The sequence below is a fragment of the Halichoerus grypus genome, chromosome 9, assembly GCF_964656455.1.
Source record: "Halichoerus grypus chromosome 9, mHalGry1.hap1.1, whole genome shotgun sequence".
NCBI lineage: Eukaryota > Metazoa > Chordata > Mammalia > Carnivora > Phocidae > Halichoerus > Halichoerus grypus.
The window spans coordinates 37,076,021-37,093,825 of record NC_135720.1 but is presented as its reverse complement, the minus strand read 5'-3'; the positions used below and the strand labels follow the sequence as shown (position 1 = coordinate 37,093,825).

The 17,805-nt window shown below is 35.2% G+C and overlaps 1 protein-coding gene across 6 annotated transcripts in view; it reads left to right on the top strand.

Annotated features, from left to right (window-relative positions):
• TRMT11 (tRNA methyltransferase 11) overlaps nucleotides 1–17,805 on the top strand; it is a 54,470-nt gene that overhangs the window by 26,087 nt on the left and 10,578 nt on the right. For all 6 annotated transcript variants that reach the window (XM_036085470.2, XM_036085467.2, XM_036085475.2 and 3 more), the window contains 3 exons: nucleotides 460–532; nucleotides 655–786; nucleotides 9,077–9,197. In XM_036085470.2, the coding sequence (XP_035941363.1) occupies nucleotides 460–532; nucleotides 655–786; nucleotides 9,077–9,197 (326 nt within the window). The remainder of the gene's footprint in view (nucleotides 1–459; nucleotides 533–654; nucleotides 787–9,076; nucleotides 9,198–17,805) is intronic.

Genomic DNA, 17,805 nt, shown 5'->3' with positions numbered 1-17,805 from the left:
CCTATACTTCAGTGTGTAAAATAGGGATAGTCTCTTAGGTAGCCAGAGTACAGTTAACATTTTCAATAAGTCAATGCAATAGTTTAATTTTATTTTGTCATCCACTTTTGTCAGTCACCCAGTAATATCCCTTTATTTCTTTGTTTTTCCCTCTGGGACAGTATCCAATCTGGTGTCAGGTATTACATTTGGTAATATCTCTTTTAGTTTGTCACACTGTCACAGCCTTTCTCTGTCTTTTTATGACATTGGCATTTTTCAAGAACATGGTGGCCTGTTGTCCCTCCCAATGTTTTAAATAGAATGTTCCTTGTGTTATGCATTCTCGGCTGGAATATTGCACAGGTGGCGATGTGTTCCTCTCCGAGTGTCCCATCTGGAGGCCCATGATACCCATCTACACCTAACTGGTGATGAGGTGACTTTTGACTATCCACATTATTTGTGTTTTCTGTCTAGCTCCATATGGTATCAGAGAATCTACAAGAAGAACAGGTTCTCAGAAGGAAATACCAAAGGGAATGGAAAAATGGTAAGTGAAAGTTAAATATGATATGTTACTATTTTGAGAAGAAGCATGTTGTTCTTTTTAATTAGCTGTTTAACAGTCTTAAGGTTTTTCACTGATTTTGAAATTTTGTTTTCTTTTTCTAGTCCAGAAAGCCATGTTCCTGTTTCCTTGAGTTATCATCTGAGTGATATGTTTTTTGACCTGTTAAACTTTGCAGCTGAGACCCTCGTGTTAGGTGGAAGACTAGTCTACTGGTTACCAGTGTACACACCAGAGTATGTAATGTTAACTAATTTTATTTTTAATTTCACTTTTGTTATGGTATTTGTAAATCTAACATTTTTTCCCTATTTTTAATTGGATTCAGGTAAATATCTTTGTGTTTAATGTTTATAATAGTCTTTGTTTACCTACATATGTGTATAAAACGGGCCCCTTCCTCTTATTGATTGAATTGCTTTGACCTTTTTATTTTACATCAGGAGTTGGCAAACTATAGCCTGTGGGCCAGATATGGTCCTCACCTGTTTTTATAAGGCACTTGAGCTAAGATGGGTTGAGCTAAGATGGTTTTTTACATTTTTAAATAGTCATTAAAAAGAACAAAACAAAGAACATGTGACAGAAATATATGAATTTAGTTGAGGGATTCATCTGCTCCAAGCTAGCTTTAACATATATTGGCTATTATGATCACCTTAAATGCAATAAATCTTTTTTAAAAGCTAACACCAAAATAAAAGCTGTGCTTGTATTTAAAGCCCTGATTATGTTCCACATTGTTGGTTTGGGTTTTATTATTCAGTAATTATTAATTATAAGCAGAGCTGTGTACATCAACAATGAAACACAAGATGTCTTGAATAAGACAGGATCTTTAAATTTGAAAGAAAATTTAATATCAAGCTCAAAATTTGGCTGTTTCTCTAATCTGCCATAGTAATCTTTTTAAAAATTGTTTTAGTTCCTATATTTACTATACATAATTGTACAGAAAGCATTTTAAAACAGTGTTACTATCTTTACAAAATGGGGATGGTCCTCAGCAGTTGGAAGTTGTGCTGTTTTTTGTTTTATAAATGTGTTGGAAGTTACCATGGCCTGACTTTAGTCACGCATTTGTTTATCAGCTGATAAGAGTGTACGCATTCATGCCCAGGCTCCTTAATACTGGCCTTATGTTTTGCTGCTAGTGATAATCTCATTTAATCTTTTCACTTTAGAAATAAGGAAAATAAATTCCAAGGGGTGAAGTGACTTGTCTACAGTTAGTAGCTAGCTGGCTGTTTGGTTTCCTTATTCCTGTGGCTGTGTTCACTTAATTCAGCGGTCTGCCAGATCTCAGGTGCCTGCTATGTGAAGTGATAGATGGAGTTGTACTAATATTTTTGGAGAAGATCACTTTTGTTTGTTTCTATACAAAAATGGTTCCTGCCTTAGACAAGCTGAATTCCAGCAGCAAGCTTACTGTTTTTTTTTAAGATTTATTTATTTGAGAGAGAAAGTGTGCATGTACACACGTGCATGCAGAGTGGGGAAGGGGTCAGGGAGAGGGAGAGAGAGAATCCCAGGCAGACTCCCCACTGAGCTTGCAGCCTGATGCAGGGCTGGACCCCATGACCCCAAGATCGCTGAGCTGAAACCAAGAGTTGGACACTCAACCAACTGAGCCTCCCAGGTGTCCCCCTACCCTGTTTTTTTAATGAAAGATTTATTTATTTATTTGAGAGAGAAAGAGAGAGAAGCTTACTGTTTTAACTCAAGTTTCAGGACTAAATTTTTAAATTTATTTTGAGGTAATTTCAGACTTACGTAAAAGTTTCAAATGTAACACGAAAAACTCTCCTCATCCAGATTTTCCAACTATTAATATACACGTATTGTATCTTCTTTCCTTACCCATTACATTAATCACATACCCATTATCAATTCATCTTTTTTGGAACTATTTGTGAAGTTGCAGATAATGATTCCCCATAACCCCTACATACTTCATTATATTTCTCAGAAATAAGAACATTCTTGTCAAACCACAATCAACCCTCCAAGTTTGGAAATCAGCATTGATAACACTGCTGTCCATTTTATGGACCCTATTCAAATTTTACCAGTAGCGGTCCATCTAAGAAAATGTGCTCTATTAACCCATCATGTCGTTCTCCTCCAGTCTGGAATATGTCCCCATTCTTTTCTTATCTTTTGTGTCGTTGACAGTTTTGTAGAGTATATGGCTTATATTAAAGGTTGGCCTTCAATCAGGGTCCATCTGATGTTTTTGTTTTTGTTTTTTTTAGAGAGGGAGGTGGCAAGGAGGGTCAGAGAGAAAATTGATGTTTCTTTTATGACCAGATTTAGGTAGTGCCCTTGGTAGGAACACCACAAAAATTATACTGTGTTTTTCATGCATTGCATCATGGGGCACATGGAGTTAACCCCTACTAGAGATCTGAAACTTGATCATCTGATCATTTTGTTCTCTGTTAGGGTTCTCCACTGTGAGCCATCATTTTCTCCTTTGATTAGTATTTCATGGGGGAGATATCCCAAGATTACATCAGTATCTTGTTCTTCATCAAATCACTATTCACATTGACAACTCCATTGTTGACAACCACTACAATGATGGCTTTTGTGTTCCATCATTCCTTCTGCATTTGTAAGTTGGCATCCTACTGTAAGGAAGAGTTTTCCCTTCTTCCCCCATTTGTTTACAAATTTATTAATTTATTTTGCTATGAAATCATGGATGCTTATATTATTCATTGGGTTATAATTCATTACTGTCACTATTTTGTTGCTCAAATTGTCTCAGATTTGATCAGTGGGAGTCAATTTGAGGTGGTTCCTCTGTCCTTTTGAAATATCCCCATTAGTTTTTGTGTACTTCTTATTTTTTGGCATTTCTGACTGTCCACTATTCTGTACTTTATTATTTAATTATAATTGAAGTTGAATGTACTTAAGAATATCTTTTGTAGTTCTTTTGTTTTTTTCCTTTCTCTTTATACAAAATTAAATTGGAGGTACTTTTAAGTATTTTTAGTATTTCTAAAGATCTTACAAAATGGACACTGGATATTTTCTCAGTGACTTCTTGATTTTAATAATTTTCAACAAGGGAAAATTTCCAAATGCATATTATCAGAGGGATATTTTAGAAGTAGAAAAGGGATACATGTTTTTACCACCTTTTTTACCTTAGATGTTTATCAAGGGAAAGATTTCGTCCAGGTATGTGGCTAACACACACATGGGAAGACTATGATATTTACTTCCCTGACTTCATCCCTGGAGAAAGTTATGTCCACGTCCTCTGATGTTCATTACTAGACTTCTGTTTTTCCTTCCCTTTGTTTTTTTTTCTGTTTATACTTTTATTTGCATTTATTTTATGCAGAATTTACTCCTAGGCAGTAAATTTTTGTTTCTGCAGTTTCTTCTGGGGTATCTTTTTCTTCTGTGCAACCTCCTCTTCTGGTTTAGAAACAGTCTACTCTTTTCCAGTCAGGATCCTCTCAGGGTGGCAGGGAGAGCTCACGTATAGGTTAATCTGACCATGAGCCCTGTACGTTCTATGTCACATCTTGGGGGCTTTGTTCATCTGGATGTGCTTAATGACCAGAAAATCTACATCCAAACCCTTAAATTTGGCATTACTCTCTGCATTTGTAAGCATGTGCAGTAAAAATTCAGCACTCTTTTTGGGCCACCAACTCTTTGGCCCGGGCACACCTACCACCTCCACCAGTGTAGAGATAAAATGGCTTCTGCAGTGTGACAGCCTTCAGATACTTGGTGGCTTTTCAGATATGCATTGCCTTGACGGCGTGGGCAATTTCATGTGTGTTCTTAAAGTGAACATGAAGATTTGAACCTCTTGATTTACGTGATTTTGTAGGGTTTTTCTGGGTCAAGTGAATAGCAAACCATTTTTCAGAGGTCACCTCAGGGCAGTTATAGGAAGAATATGGTCTCCTTCCCTTTAGCCTAAGGTGATTTTATTAATGAAGTATTAATTATTATTACTGTTAACTTATTAATGAACTTAGTAAGTGTTCATTAGGAAATGAATTATTTTCACTTCTGTATTGTATGTCATACAAAATCTTTGTTCTTTTGAAATAGCACAATATTATTAGGAATTTAAGACCAAAATCATCTGCAAAAGTTTGAAATAATGTTCTTGCTTCTGAATTAAACAATTTAGAATTAGTTTGATTATGTTGTCTTAAAAATATGGCTTTTTGTTGAACTAAGAATGAAGATTTCATTTTAAAATTATACATTAGCACAGCTCAATTTTAAAACTTTTTTACTTTTGGTGTTGTAAATATAGGCTTTTAGTCCTACTACTGAATTCATTTATTCAAACAAATTCTGTTACTCGATTCAAGTTTAAAAATAAGAATTATAGGAGCGCCTGGGTGGCTCAGTCAGTTAAGTGTCTGCCTTCCGCCCAGGTCATGATCTCCAGGTCCTGGGATTATGCCCTGCATCAGGCTTCCTGCTCAGCGGGGAGTCTGCTTCTCCCTCTCCCTCTGCCTCTCTCCCTGCTCATGCTCTCTCTCCGTATCTCTGTCTCAAATGAATAAATAAAATCTTTAAAAAAAATAAGAATTACATATTATAATCAAGTTCAGGTATTCTTTAAACCCAGGGCATTTTGAAAAGGGTAAGACATAATAAAAATAAAGTATTATCTAAAAGCTTAGTTATTTGTGAAAAATTGTCAGAGCTGATAACTGAAAAAGGATTTTCTGTTTGGTAATTTAAATTGCAGTGAAGAAATTGCTACTCAACAAACTTGCTGTATTTCCTCGAATATAGATTTTCCCCACTCTAGTGTATTGGATTTTTTGCCAGTATCAAGATGCTCTGTACACTTTGTATCTTTTCACCTTTATTTATTCTGTCCCCATTGCTTGATAAACCATTCTTCTTTCCTCAGCTGATAAAATTCTAGTCATCTTTCAAGACCTGGCTTAACTGTCACCACCTCTATGATACTTTTCCAACCCTTCTCAGCAGAATTAATCTTTCATCTGTGCTGTCATAGTAGTTTATTCTTATCACTCATAGAGACTGACCACATAAAATTACTGTAAGCTGTTGGTGTTTATGGGTTTATTATTCAGTTTTAGCTACTTGCAAGTGACCCTGAAGGTCTGTGTGATAGTCATTTGGATGGCATAAATTCAACTCACGTGTGTTTGATGTTACAGGAATTGCTAAGCTACTGAGTGCAGCTGTCTGCTCAGGCTTTATGTATCCATAGTGTTCTTTTCTAATTTGCATTAGACACAGATAACTCTCTTGAGGTGATTAGAAACTGCATTTCTTTATGAAAGATGTTCTTTAGTAGAAATCCCACTGCTACTGCTTGTGATAAAAACGTTGACAAAGTAAAGAAGCTTAATAAAGTATGCCCCAGTGTAGGATTTGGGGGGTACATTTTTTTTCAATTCTATTGAGAAATAATTGACATACCTCACTGTGTAAGTTTAAGGTGTATATAGTATGATGGTTTGATTTACATAGGGAATAAACTTTAGTAAAGTGAATTTTGGAGTAGCTCAGAGCAGTGAAAGAACATGTTTTTCTTTTTTCTTTTTTTTATGTTCAGTTAGCCAACATATAGTACATCATTAGTTTTTGATATAGTGTACAACGATTCATTAATTGCGTGTAAAACCCAGTGCTCATGTTTTTCATCTCTTAACTAGGAAACAAGAAAAAGTGATCCTTTGAACTGTTTTCAGTGAGTGCTCTAATTAGTGCAAAATCTGTTTCTCAAATGGGAGGTGAAATTCTAGTGACACTTGGAAATAGCTTGAGGCGTGAAGGTTCATAGGAAAATGAGTGTCAAAATTGATTCATGGAGAAGCTAGGGGTCTATGCGCACAGTTTTGCTTTTTAAAAAACGATGTAATATAATTTGTATATCATGCAAGTCACCTTTTTACAGTTTACAACTCCATGGTATTTAGTATATGCATAAAGTTGTGCAACCATTACCGCTTTCTAATTCTGGAACATTTTTGTCACCCCAAAAGAAACCCCATACACATAAGCATTCACCACCACTTCTGCCCCTGGCAGCCACTTATCTGTCTCTGTGGATTTTCCTTTTGTGGCTGATTTAGGTTTTAAATAGATTGTTTGGATTGTAGGGCTATAGTAATAAAAATGAAATTAAGGTAGCATACCATACTATCATAATGACCCAGGCGTAGTACGGATTTATGGCTTCTATTTTTAACAGTTTGCAATAGTATATTGCAGTATGTTTGTATGAAATATATTAGGACACATATAGTAAAGAAGTTTTTGTTAACTGATATTTTAAAATTCTTAGCATGGTGTTTTGGGAGTATACTGCTAAATTGATTGGTTCTAGTATAATAGGGCAGTGGTTAAAAACAAGCCTGTTAATGATAATGATTACCCAAATGATGTTCTTTCATGCTTGAACTCAAAGATCAAGCTGAAAAGGTAATCTAAAACACAAATTTGTTTTTCTGCTCTTAAGCCAAATGCCTGGTGACTCAGTTTCAGCAGCTTAGCATCATTTGGGTCATCAGTATCAATTAAAATTGTATTGGTTTTGTACTTTTAGATTTGATTTGTAAATTTGTTTTGGTTTTATAGTTATATAAAGGATATAAGCTATGAACTTTATATCTCACTTAAATATCTTTACGTTACATTTTAATAAGAATACTTTAAGTCAAGTCTGCGAGGAAATAAGATTTTTTTTTTTCCTTTAAAACAAGGGTACATAACTAAGTTTGACAAATACTATTTCATACATCCACAAACCCTGCTTTTTCAAGCTTAAGGTCAAGGCTGTTCTTCTTTCTGTTAACCATGGTGTAGAATGTAGTCCTTCGTATCGTAAATGCTTCGTGTGAAGATTCCAGATTTGAGGTCAACTAATGTTAGGAGAAATATAACATTTCTGACTATATAGTGAACATTAGAGAATTGTTAGATCAGGCGAAAACTGAAATGGTCATTCATTACTTAATGGAAAGCCCTAAGGAAGGATGCAGAGAATGACTTCAAGAGAATTCCTTCCACTGATAATACAGTGGAGGTGCATTATGAATGTTGCCTGGTAAGTGGGTGATGAAGGTTTTGAGCATGTGGTTGAGGTAATGAGGGAGAGCTCATTGAAGGTCAGAGGGGCTAGAGAAGTCAGTAAGAGTGGCAGTGAAAACCATGTTGACGCATTGGAACAGGCTAGCTGAGATGGTGGTCCTTTACAGGAAGTGCTGATAGGCACCTTTCCCAGTTTGGACCAGAGCTTTAAAATTTCCCATGTGATAAATGTTTGCGGAGACTATCTAGAAAGGTATCAAGATTTGCAAAGGAAAAATAAAAACTGGCAATCTACAGTGTTCTTAGTGGTACCCATACCTAGTGAGACCCCTCCGCTGCTGTTCTTCAGCATTCTGCTCCATAGCCGTTTCCCCCTCGTCTGTCACCTGTTTCTTCTACCAGGAGTGATGCCAACAACCTGTCAGATGTCAGGTTCTGAACTCCTGCACCCTGACTGTCCTGCTTTCGAGATGTCCTCTCCATTCACATAGTATGTGTGCTGTGTAGCAGCAGTCACCCCTGCTCACGATCGTGGCTTTGATTTTATTTCATGGTTAAGGTGACCATGGAGCGCTTATTTTATTGGTAGTTTATTTGAATAATCTAACCTTAGTCCTGTATATACAAAGTTAATAGAGGTCTTAAGATGTCATTAAAATTTTGCAGGGACACTTCATTTTATAGGGCAAGTATATGCTGAGTGGACATTATTCTTTGGGAATTTATAAAAATCTCCACATGAATCAGTCCCTCATGAATGTCAGGGGGTTGTTGTAGAATATATTTCTGTCTTACGTGCTCTTCTGGAATCCTTTAGGGTAGAGTCATTGTCTTGTATTTTTGTGGTTTAAACGCTTGGTATTCTTCCATAAAACATATTCTCAGTCTACAGGTAAAATAATTTAAACTACTTTTTTTTTTGGATGTGGTAATATTGAAATACTTTGCTTTTTAAAAATATAGATTGCTGTGAATTGTGTAAGACTGATGAATCACAGACCTGTACCTCTGAAACAAATAATACATTATATGTTAAAAAAAAAAAAAAGATAGTAGGAAGGGAAAAATGAAGGGGGGGAAATCGGAGGGGGAGACGAACCATGAAAGACTATGGACTCTGAGAAACAAACTGAGAGTTTTAGAGGGGAGGGGGGTGGGCGGATGGGTTAGCCCGGTGATGGGTATTAAGGAGGGCATGTATTGAATGGAGCACTGGGTGTTATACGCAAACAATGAATCATGGAACACTACATCAAAAACTAATGATGTATGGTGATTAACATAACATAATAAAATGAAAAAAAATACAGATTGTTTATGGATTGTCTGGACAGTTAGCCTATGTGAAATAAAATGGAACAGCATGTAGTGGGGGGATGTCCTTACCACATTGGATAACTCTGTGATGATCCTGTGTGGTCTTTGCATGTGAGTGTTCCTAAAAGTCAGCTGTTCTTTCTTCAGATACACTGAAGAGATGGTACCCTGGCACCCTTGCCTGAAACTTATTAGCAACTGTGAGCAGAAGCTTTCCAGTCACACATCAAGGCGCTTGATAACAATGGAAAAGGTGAAGAAATTTGAGGTAAATTATCCTAGTATTTTTTGGATAAATTCTGGAAGAATCCAAAGATTTTTTTAGTTTTCTTGTAATGGAGTTTGGAATTGTTAGTCCTTGATTTTTAAAAAGTTATCGAATTCAGGAAGAGGCAGAAGTTCAAGAGGTTTGTGGGATTTGGTGGAATTTAGAAGGTAGGAGTTCGATATAGAAGTTGAATAGCAGAATAGAAATAGAAGTTGACCTTAACTTCTCATCTTTGCCACTAGTGCAGTTAAAAAAAAGCACACTTAATTAAACAACTGTTGTTTAATTAGCAATATACTAGTTACCATTTTTTCTCCAAAAGCAAGACCTACTCGATTACAGACTATTCTGAAGAGAAAATGTCACTTTATATAATGGAAAAAGTAATTTGCTGTTATCTGTTAGGGCCCAACACCTGTTCTCTCTCTCTCTCTCTCTCTAATACACACACACACACACACACACACACACACACACACACACTTCTTGAGAAGAACAAAACATCTGTTATTTCATATCCAGATCAGAATTGATATGAAAAATGCCTCATAATGGAGCTTAATTAAATCTACAGAATGCTCCTTGGGCTGTACTTATCTGGATTGACAACCATAGCTTTCCCAAATTCACTAAACTTGAGTAAGCCCCATCTATGTTTTTGGTCTGTAGGGTAAGCAGAAAAGAACAGAGTGTTACTGCCTGAAGATTTTGTCATACTCATCTCCACATTTGATTTTTTTTCATCTAATTCATAGCTTAAGGATTCTTTCACAGTAATGAAAACTAATATTTATATAGTGCTTTTTGAATATATTATTATATATTTCTTGTTTTTGTCCTTTTAGTTTTCATTTGCTATCTGTCTCTAACTTAGATCTTATCACCATATACCTGGTTTGTGCTGATCATCTCCTAAATTATCTTTTTTCCATTTTTCACACCTCTAGTTCTTGTTAAATGACGCTTCCTAACTTCTTTATGCCAAAACTTTAGTGACTCCTTTTCATTACCGAATAAGATTCAATGTGACATAAACTCTCTTCAGTAATCAGGCTCCAGTATCAGGGCATTTCAGAAAGCGTAAGCCGTTTATGCATATAAATAGTTGATCTGTGTTCACTCAGGGGTGGTTGTGTAGGTGTGTATGTATTTGTGTATTTATATACAGGTATATGTGATAGAATTAACATAAGTGGTTGTCATTTTTAAAACAAGTTTATATTCAAACAATATCCTTGGGGTGGCATCTTGTACTCATATTTATATCATAATTATTCTGTATATTCTTGAAACTTTTAGACTTATATTTAAAAAATATATTAATATTAAACAGTTATTTTGCTGTATAGTAACACCTTGCTTTTCTTCAAATTGTGTTACTGGACTTTGGTGCTCACATTTTATAGCAGACTGGTCATTTAATTGTTGTTTTTTGGAAATCAGAACCTGTTCCAAGGATGATGATCTACCATTAAATATTTAAAACATTAAGAAGATTCAGAAATTCTAAAAGAGGGGTTTCCAAGTTGTTTGACACAATGACAACCTTCTGAAGTGACAGTTTTGGCCAGACAACATTTATTTGGATGTACAGTAGAAGTCCTCTTAACTAACCTCCATTTCAAATTCAGTTGATTAACTAGTACTGGCCATTTTTGTTCTAAAACACCAATACTTATGCCTATAACATGTCAGATACTTCCAGCTGTTGACTTGCTTGATCTCTACTATGTCTGTACACTTCTGTACCTGCCAGCTGAATTGTCTGTTTGCCATGAATCAGTTGTGTTTGTTTTGTGAACTGTTTAAGTCAGTTATATTTGGTATGGTAATTATGTAGTCTAACTAAGTGCTAGTTAGACCAGTGAAATGTGAGTGTGAGAATAAAGTTGTCATTTCTAGAAAAGCTAAGTGCAATACTTCAGAAAGATAGGATAAAGTGAGTTGCGAAGAAAGACTCTTGGACTGGGAATGGGTGAGATGACTATAAAGGGTTGGAAAAAAGTTAGCCCATTCTAGGTTTCCCTACCCAGATTGCTTTTAAGAGTCTTTAAGTTCTTGCATCATTTTACAGAAGCCAAAACTGAAAATCTTTGTAGGTCCTGATTCTGTATCAAAAGATTGATAAATGAATATTCGGTTTTTTAAGTTAAGATGTTCAGCATATTTAGAAAACGTTTTCATTTTTTCCTGCTTTTACTGACTTTTTCAATTAGCTAACTGTAGTATTAGTCTGTTTGGGCTACTATAGCAGAATACCACAGACTGAGTGACTTAAATAACAGAAGTTTATTTTCTTATAGTTCAGGAGGCTGGAAGTCCAAGGTCAAGGTGCCAGCAGGTTTGGTTTCTGATGAGACCTCTTGCTGGATTGCAGGTAGCCACGTTCTTGCTATGTCCTCTGTATGCACATACTCTTGGTTCTCTCTCTGCTTACAGGGACATCAGTCCTGTTAGATTAGAGCCCCACCCTTATGATTTCATTTAACTTTAATCATCTCCTTTAAGGCTCAGTCTCCAAGTACAGTCATATTGTGGGTTAGGGCTTCAGTATATGAATTTTGGGGGGACACAATTCAGTCCATATCACTAACAATTACCAACATCTATCACAATGAATAAGAGGCCTCTGTTGCATGTTAAAGTATGCTTTTTTCATGCTCTTCCAGTCAGTTACTTCTCATGTATATGTTTGTCTTTTAGTATTTTGAGGGAAGTAAGGCATATAATAATTTAAATTAGTAACACTGAAGGTCTTAGAAATCACAGCACTTAATGTAATTATTTGAGTTAGTAATAACATTTATGTGCCAGGCACATCAGTAATACATGTAAAAAATAGAAATAGTACCTGTAGATTTTGTAATTGTAAGTCTTGATATTAGAAAGTAGAATGAATGACATCAGTATTCTTTATTTTGTGGCCTCCGTAAGTAGTACTTGCACCATATGATGGTTATGATGGCTTGAAACACTGTTCAGAAGAAAATATAGAGAAAGTACTCTAATAATGGGGGCCACATAATAAACCAGTCATTTCTATCTTAGTGGCAAAATTGAGACCTGTTGTCATTTTGCATTTGCTTTCCTTTAAGTTTAATTTATTTAAGAAAATCTTTTTTTTTCCAGTACTCTTTCCAGATTTATAATATTTCTGTAGGCGTCTATGTGATACTTGGGAGAAGAAATAGAGAATGATCAAAGGATGTTTCTGACAATTTTCTTCTACATAAAAATGCTAACTAAGGGCACTCACCTTAGATGTTTTTAAACCTTGAAAGGCAGTGTTAATTTTTGTTTTTATTATTTTACTTTTGTCCTTTCAAATTGATTTAAAAAACAGGAAAAAGCCTAGTGCTCAAATAATTTTTTGCAACAGTCTTCACTTGATAAGATCAAATTTAATCAGTGAGTTTTAACTAGTGTGCAGCGTACTCTAACTGAAGGTACTTTGTCACGTTAAATTAATCATGTTTGGTTTTGAAGTAATCACTTCATTTCTACCTTCTGTTTATATGGAGAGGACTGTATATAATTGCAGCAAGATCCCAGTCCTTTATAATTCAAGTGATGACATAAAATTGTCAAACGTTCTCATACGCGTCTAACAAATTACCCTCGGTCTTGTTCAGCGTTGTTGACTTTGGCAATGGAAGACTATTAATTGTAGATTTTTACACTCTTGTGTCCTGTCTTTCTGCATTTTTGGTTTGTCACTTGTTAGGTTTAACTTCAGTATAACTTTTGGCCCACTTGATACATTGTTATAAAGTGTTCTCCCTCTCCCCTTTTAGAATGTAAACTTAAGTTATAAATGAGAAAACTGTCTAAAGCATGTAGGTGTATTGTAAAATTTTGTCTTTTCATTATTGCTATAGTTTTTAGACTTGCTTGTTGAGCATTAGTAGTAAAGAAGAAAATTTTTGCTACCCATATTAATGAAAATACCTGATAAGAGAAGCCATTAGTCCCTGTTGGTACAGTCTGAGAGAAGGGAATGATTTATGCTACTTACTGTTTACAGAGCTTTCATACCCATCTGATCATGTTATTTTGCTAATTTTAGAGACTAGGAAGTAGCTGAGTTGAGACCAAAACTTTTCTTTGTACTTGAAATTCTTTGACCTTTTTTATGCATCATATTGCCCTTTGCCAAGACAGTTTCTGCTTTTGGAACATGCCAGGGTTAAAAGGCAAATATTTTTGAGTGGCATATTTCTAGTTTCTTTTAAAGATCGTTTTTCCTCATTGTTCATGGGGCCATGGTGGAATGTGATTTGTTTTACTAGAATTCATTTTTCCTGTTGATACAACATGTGATTGACGCTGCTATATATATATATTTGTGGTCACAGTGGTTACTTCTGTAAAACATTTTTCTCATATAAAGTTCATTGGAAAAAAATTCCAATTTCCAGAGTTGTCCAGGACAGACCAGAATATGAATGTAATAGTTACATCTTCAGTGAAAATTGCCTAAAACAGTACCTTGTCAACCTTTTCCAACGGTATACTTGGACAGATGAAAGAGTATCCAAAGTATTCATTTTTGAAACTTCCTTAAAATCTTTTTAAACATTCATGCAGCTTTTAAAGTCTATTCTGTAGTATGTTTAAGTGTAAAAAAAAAGTATCTTAAGTTGCCGTTGCACTAAATGAGCCATCATGTGCCCTGTTTGTTTTGTGACTTGTTTACCTGACATGCTGTGATTTGAGAAGTACTGAAGTATAGGTAAGTTGAATTCTAGGTATTATATGGACACTAATTTAGACTAAAGTTACATTATGTGAGCTAGTCAATTTAGTTCAGATGATTTAAAATAGGGAATATTGGGAGGTCATAGTGGCAGGTGATGAGAATTAATGTTAATTTTTAAAATTTTGGATTGAATAAAGAGTCCACTATCACGAAGCTGATGAACAATGCTTCGTTAATCAGAATGGCAGGTGTCCAAAACTGAGGGATTTGACTTATGGACCAGGAGATTTTGAAGCTATGGAGAGAGAAACAACCATTAACATTGTAACATGTTCTAAATGACGAAGGGAGAGAAGAGACACCAAGGTCTCTTGTTTGAGAAAATGACTTACGGATGACTTGAAGTAGAAGAAATTAGTCTTTGTGATAAGTAGATTACATGTTAGAATGATAGTAGTGTTGCTAGTCATGACCTGGTGATTTGCTGACATAATGCTTGTGCCTATTTCGTTATACTTTATCCGTTCTCAGGATTAATGCTATAACTTGTTTTGGCAGCTATATGAATTAAAGGTGGTTCTCCGTGGCTGACCTTTCTTTGAAATATTTTGTTTTTTGCCTATTTTGCCAGGACAGTGGATATTTTCCTTTCGATTAGAGCTATGAAAGATTAGAGATTAGGTGTGAAGATTTCAGTCATAGAATGTGCCCGTGGGAAGGAGACGTTGCTTCATTTATCAGTGAGAAAAATAAGACCGGGTGATACTAAGTAAGAACATGGTAATTAGATATGAACTTTAATGGAGGTCCTAATACAGTAAAGTATTCATTACCATCCAAATGTGTATGTATGAGAGAGAGAAAGGCCAAGAAGGACTGAGATCTTGCCATTTGCGATGACGTGGATGGAACTGGAGGGTATTATGTTAAGTGAAATAAGTAAATCAGAGAAGGACATGTATCATATGACCTCACTGATATGAGGAATTCTTAATCTCAGGAAACAAACTGAGGGTTGCTGAAATGGTGGGGGGTGAAGAGGGATGGGGTGGCTGGGTGATAGACATTGGGGAGGGTATGTGCTATGGTGAGCGCTGTGAATTGTGCAAGACTGTTGAATCACAGATTTGTACTTATGAAACAAATAATACATTATATGTTAAAAAAAAAGATAGCAGGAGGGGAAGAATGAAGGGGGGAAGTCGGAGGGGGAGACGAACCATGAGAGACGATGGACTCTGAAAAACAAACTGAGGGTTCTAGGGGAGGGGGGTGGGAGGACGGGTTAGCCTGGTGATGGGTATTAAGGAGGGCACGTTCTGCATGGAGCACTGGGTGTTATATGCAAACAACGAATCATAGAACACTACATCAAAAACTAATGATGTGATGTATGGTGATTAACATAACAATAAAATTTTTTAAAAATTTAAAAATTATTTCGTATAGTAAGTCAGAAGGAAACTATTTGTATTATCTATAAATTATGTTTTGACTTGAGATCTTTGAAAAAGGCTTTTAAGAGTAGATGGAAGCCTGGTGATGCTGCATATCATGTTGAATTAAGTTTAAAGGATTATGTCATCTACTTATCTCATGTTATCTTGTTCTGAATGGCTTGCTTTAGCTGTAATTGGTATTTTTCCTTGAATTTAAATCTTAAAGGGTCATCATTTGACTTTTATACATATGCAACGAAATGATTTTGCCAAACTGGATATTTTGTTAATACTATCATGATGGTTTTAAATTATTGTTTCTGGTAAACCAAGAAAAAGCAAAAGTTTATCCCCTACCTACTCCAGGAAGGTAATCATTTAAGATACTTGGATTCTAGTATATATCTCTTTCATTTGCAGGAAAAATGCAGTTCTCCGAAGGTAGAGAGCATCTGTCATTATGCTGTAGCTGTAATGATCATATTTTCAAGCTATGATAGTAAAGCAGTCTTTAACATACTCATGTTATATTATAGCATCTTAGAATCTTTATATTGCAAAATATAAAGTTTGATCTGGGAGTCCCAAGGTATGAATGGTTTAGGGAAATGGGAAGGTTATGTGTGGAGTCTGCATGATCCTCTGGAACTTCTTTTAAAGTTCTTAAATGGCCGATTTTCTACTTGCTATTTTTTTCTTCCTTATGATACAGTTAACTTAGAATTATCTTTCTAGTGTTTTTCAAATTCAGCCATGAATATGTATGTCTTCTTCCCCCCTCCATGACCCACCAGGAATACAACCATGAGATTTTTAAACATATATTTTTTTGCCTAAAACATATGTACAGTTTAATGAATAATTATAAAGTGAACATCTCTGTAACCACCACCGAGGTTAGGATTATAGCACCCCAGAAGCACCCCTTTTGGTGGCTATTTCTGATCATAAACACCTCTTCCTGTAGGTGTAACCACTAATCTGACTGTTACGGTAATCACTTTCTTGCTTTCCTTTGTAGTAGTATCGCTATTGAATTGATCTGTAAGCAAATTAATTTTGCTTATTTTTGATCTTTATATAAATGTATTTTTATATTTCTTTTAATGGACTGTGACAGTTTAAAAAAGTCAACTAGGAGAGTAGTCTCCAAATTAAAGCAAAATAAAATTAAAATCTACATCATATACTGTGCATGCCAGTGCATATCTTGGTCTATTATTCATCCTTTGCTACTTACTTAATTAATTAAATATATGATATAATAACTAGTAAGTTGTCATTTCATTTTTATCTGGTGTGTCAACTCTGTATTCTTTTAATATTTGAGATTAAATTTCGAATTTTATAAAGTTAATGTATTTTTAGTGGAGAGCACGTAGAAAGTACTTATAGTTCTGTATCGTCATGATAGCATGAATATCCATGATGGTCTTTTTACAGTTAGAAAGAAATTACGTGCTGAGTGCCTGATGTCAAAGTTGCATCACTAAATGTTACTCATTTTCAGAACTCAATGAAGATTTTAATAAATATTAAAATATTTTAATAGACTTCAGGTAACTTAATATCTTGCAGAGAAATGAGATTTTTAAAAAAGTACAGATTATATATGAATACCTAATTTAGGGATAAATATTTCCAATCTTACCTTGTTCCCATTAAGAATAATGCTAGAGATTTCTCTTAATGGTATTGGATGCCGGACTTTTGACCTGCTTGTCCTTGGTTTGGAAATGGCCTAGTGCTGTTGATAGTGTATAACTTGAGCACAAGTGGTTTCTATAGCTACTGTCCAGCACCAGATGTAGAACAGTGGGAAGCTTTGATAAGGGGAGCAGGATTTTTAAACAAAAGCCGGACATGGGTAATTACCCTGACGCTGAACTGAGGCCCCTTACATTCAGCACTGTCATTTACCTTTCATTTCACTCTCTACTGATTACAAGAAAGAGAATGTACCCACTGTTTTTCTCTTCCATCTCTTTGCCTTCTTCCTCTCACCTTATGTAAGAGTGTATATCATAGCTTTAATCCGTTTCCAGAATACAGGAGTGAGTCTTTCTTGACAAAGTTAGATGAGCATTGTTAGTTCAGTGGCTTTCACTATGATGACAGCATCATTGGTTTTCACTTATCATAGAATAAGTTTCATAAGCCATTTGTACTCAGTTGTTTGCAATGAAACTGCTGTTTTGTATAAACTACTGTCACTCTGAGAATATAAATGACTTAAGGTTAATACTAGTGAGGTAGAAGAAATCATTATCTCATTATCAGGAACTGTCAGTAAGTAAAAAAGGACAACTTAAACCTGACGCATACTTATAATAGAAGTCATTTGGATTTCTTATGAATGGCTATAGACTTCTACAGCTTCATCCCCAAACTGACACTTTTCTAGGGGATATCCCTTGTTTTTAAATGGTAATTTTATACATTGATGACTAGCCTCAGGTATTTTCATCAA